At 33.4% G+C, this 3,489-nt stretch overlaps 1 protein-coding gene across 2 annotated transcripts; it reads left to right on the top strand.

Moving 5' to 3' along the window:
- Positions 1-2,072: 2,072 nt before the first annotated feature.
- On the top strand, positions 2,073-3,007 carry LOC142556429 (uncharacterized). 2 transcript variants are annotated; one of them, XM_075667893.1, is made up of 3 exons: positions 2,075-2,116; positions 2,253-2,338; positions 2,452-3,007. In XM_075667893.1, exons 2-3 carry the CDS (start codon positions 2,282-2,284, stop codon positions 2,725-2,727), a joined length of 333 nt encoding a protein of 110 aa, XP_075524008.1. In that variant the 5' UTR covers positions 2,075-2,116; positions 2,253-2,281; the 3' UTR covers positions 2,728-3,007. The 2 variants fall into 2 exon arrangements, with proteins under 2 accessions (XP_075524007.1, XP_075524008.1); XM_075667892.1 differs by having other exon boundaries at positions 2,073-2,338.
- The last annotated feature ends 482 nt before the right edge of the window (positions 3,008-3,489 follow it).

Here is a 3,489-nt window from a genome sequence, read left to right as displayed (position 1 = left end):
CTTGGAGTGTCCTCTCAAATATTGCTTGTGTTCATCTGAAAACTGGCTGACTTTAGCATTGGAGTGGCTACGCCGGAAACCCCTCCGGCGCCCTTCACGAGTTCCTTTCTTAATTGCAGGTGTTGTTGCAGTCATTATCTTCACTCAAATTCCCAGACACTAAAAATTATTGATTCGATCCGTTGGAGCTTCTTATCCGACTCATCCATTTCAGCAAGATTGCATCAGGGAGGGTGAGGGCCCCGGGAGACAATTGGTGAATCTGGCGGTGATTCTCAATCCATACGAAGGGATTCCCGTGACTACTACTCTATCCAAATGGAGTGGAATCTATTGATTCTAATACTCATCCCCTCGTTTGTCACCCCACATGCCTGCAATTTTACCCAAATCTAAAAAAATATGGACTGAGTTGATCTATATTATGAAAGAGATCTGCTCTTTGTATAGATTGATTTCACGTGACTAGATTCTTATTCAATCTTCCGCACAATTAGGTCGAAAATTACAATATAATATCAGCAAGCTTGATCACGGTTTTCAAAACCGACGATTTTGGTTCTTATAAAACGTGAAACTGGAAGCAAACAGCTTGGATATGGTTCCAATCCCCATTTTTGTTGGTTCCCATTATGGTTTGAACCGATTTAAAATAAAATTTAATCTTGCATGACTTTTGATATGCATTTTGGAGCTTATAAATAGTATGTTCGTTTATTCATTTTATATACATACTTAAAAATGATTTTTTGAAACACTCAAGATCTCTCTTCTCTCTTAATCATTTTTTTGCATTTCATATTGTTAGTTTTTCATTTGGTTTCTGTTAAATTTCGGTGATAAAGTAAATGTACGTTTTCAGTTCGTCAGTGTAGTTATTTCGTCCTAAGTTGCTGCAAAGTTTTTTCGTTATATCCTGTGAAATAGTTGTCCATCCGGATCCTCGATTCACCGTCATAAGGGACAAATATGTTTTAAGAAAATTGTACTTCGTACATTTCGGTTTGGGTTATTGTTTTCTTTGTGTTCTTTTATACACGATATATATACGTTCAATAATATGTTTATTTTCGTTTAGTGCTTTTATTTTTGCGAAATTATTTTCATTCCTTGCTTTTATACTTTTGTTATTAATAATTTGGCTAACATTTTTAAAAAAAATTGGTTATCTAGTTATAGTTCTCAAATTATATTATATTATAAAAAATTGATTATCTAGTTATAGTTCTCAAATTATATTATATTACATTATAATTCAGTGCATAAATGTATCATTCAATTTGGTCTAAAGATGAAATGATTAACGATACCGCAACTAGACCCACCCAACTGCAAGATTAAGACATAAACAACTCGTCAGCTTCTTTGTCCGGATGTGTTGTCCTCAAGTGGCTGACTCAAAATGATATTATGATTTAAAAAATACTCTAGTATTTTTTTTTTAGAAAAAAATTATTTAATAAACCCTTTTTCAAAATTTTGATTTTATTACGATTACGTGTACGAAGTTTTGATTTCTCGTTCCCTAAAAATGAAAAATCTTGATTTCAATGAATAGTAAAGCTAGTTGATCTGATAACTAAAAAGAAAAAGAAAAGAAAAGTGCTTGCAAATTCACAACCAATTGTGGATATGTAATCCTTGATATCTGGATTGTGGGTCATTTTCTTTGCTAGCCCCTTCTCATCCCCACAACTAGATAATAATAACAATAATGTTATCATGTATGAATTCATACAGTTGCATGTGCGTGTATTCTTGTATGCGCATACTATATCTTTCATTAATTATATATAATTTCTACTGTAAATAAGACCCCAACTCGATTAAAAAAGAAATGATAGGTTAAAGTTTTGATTTATTTGAGATTTACTGTATCTGATAAGGTATATTTCATACTTTATACATACAATATTTCAGGTAATTCTCATATTTTCTATTTATTCAACAATTAGATTATCTGAATTTTTGGGACAACTGAATTACAGACCCCACCAACCACATGCCCCGCCCCATACACTATGCCTATTTCAATCTCATCTCTTAGCCTTTTCTTGTCTATTTAAAAGGCTCGAGCATCTCATTTAGTGCAGAAAGGGTGTGGTAGAGAATTCAAGTAAATCCCTCGTATATTATCTGCTAATTTCGATAGACAAAGTGAACCACTCAAGCAACTTCTTCAAGATTTATTTTTTTAGTACACAAACACATGGAAGCATCTTTTGAAGTAGAGGACGATGTGTTCTTTGCAGATTTGAGCAAACAAATCTCTCTACTTATCATGGATGATGATGATGATGAAGAATCTCTGGTTCACTGTCCTTCAGTAAATATACAGGTAAGTACATCTTGTATATATTCAAAACGCGACGTTTGAGCTACAACATCACCAACTTCGTTTATGGGACCAGTATTTGCTTATTACCCTTTAATTTCCTTGAAATTTTTCAGGCTTTTACCCAAGCAATCAGTCCCTCGACACAAGCAAGGATTCTTGGCCACGATCAACAGTCACAAATCAGAAGAGGAATGAGTAAAGGGACCGGAGTTTTCATCCCTCGTTCGATGACGAATCCGAGGAGGAACAATAATACCAAGCAAGGAAGATTCAATGCCAATTACAAGTATCAAAGGCCTAATCTTGATTACCACAACTCAAGAGGGATAGTTCCTCATTTGAAGCACAACGTTAACCCACCGTACGATTCGATTAACCCAAGAAGCTAGATTTGGAGTATGATGTCGCAAGATATTACAAATCATGTGTTGTCATAATTAATTATAGATATTTTACCATGAATAATCCAGGATGTGTATGTACATAGATTATGTGCAAGGAATTGATTAAGATAATAATTTGTTTTGGCCATAAAGGGATGTTTCACCTAAGGTGATCAATGCCTCTCTACTTAGTTGTGATATATATTGGAAGTTATCCTATTAAATTTTAGAGGGTCGCCAGCTTGTAATTTTCATTTAATGCAAAATATCGTCAGTACAGTGATTCCCGCCTAAATTTATTCTACGTAACTAAAATATCTTCTTGTTGTGTATGAATTAATGGATTTCAAATTTTTTGACTTATTCTTGTTGTGTATGAATTAATGGATTTCAAATTTTTTGACTTATTCGGATGGATAAAACTAAAATAAATCTTCCTTCTACTCGATATCAGGTCCCGATAATAATTTTGGTTTGTTTCATGAGTGTCATTTAAAATAAATTACCCAAATAATTCTCCGGATTAAATTTCTCCTTCAAATCAAATGCATAGTTCAAAGTGCAATCTCGTGGGCATGATATTAATTAAATGTACATTATCTCGTGTGAATACGATAAAAATCAAATGGAAAGAAGTAGGGACTGATCTTGTCAGCAATGGGTGTATTTGGGTCCATTTGGGGTTGGAAAGAGCTATGCATCGGTGACACTTGATTTGAGATTCACTTTATTGATTTTAATTGTATTGAAAGTATTATTTTTGATGAA

This window comes from Primulina tabacum, chromosome 9 (assembly GCF_025594145.1).
Source record: "Primulina tabacum isolate GXHZ01 chromosome 9, ASM2559414v2, whole genome shotgun sequence".
Taxonomy (NCBI): Eukaryota; Viridiplantae; Streptophyta; class Magnoliopsida; order Lamiales; family Gesneriaceae; genus Primulina; species Primulina tabacum.
This window is presented reverse-complemented; position numbering and strand designations above follow the sequence as displayed.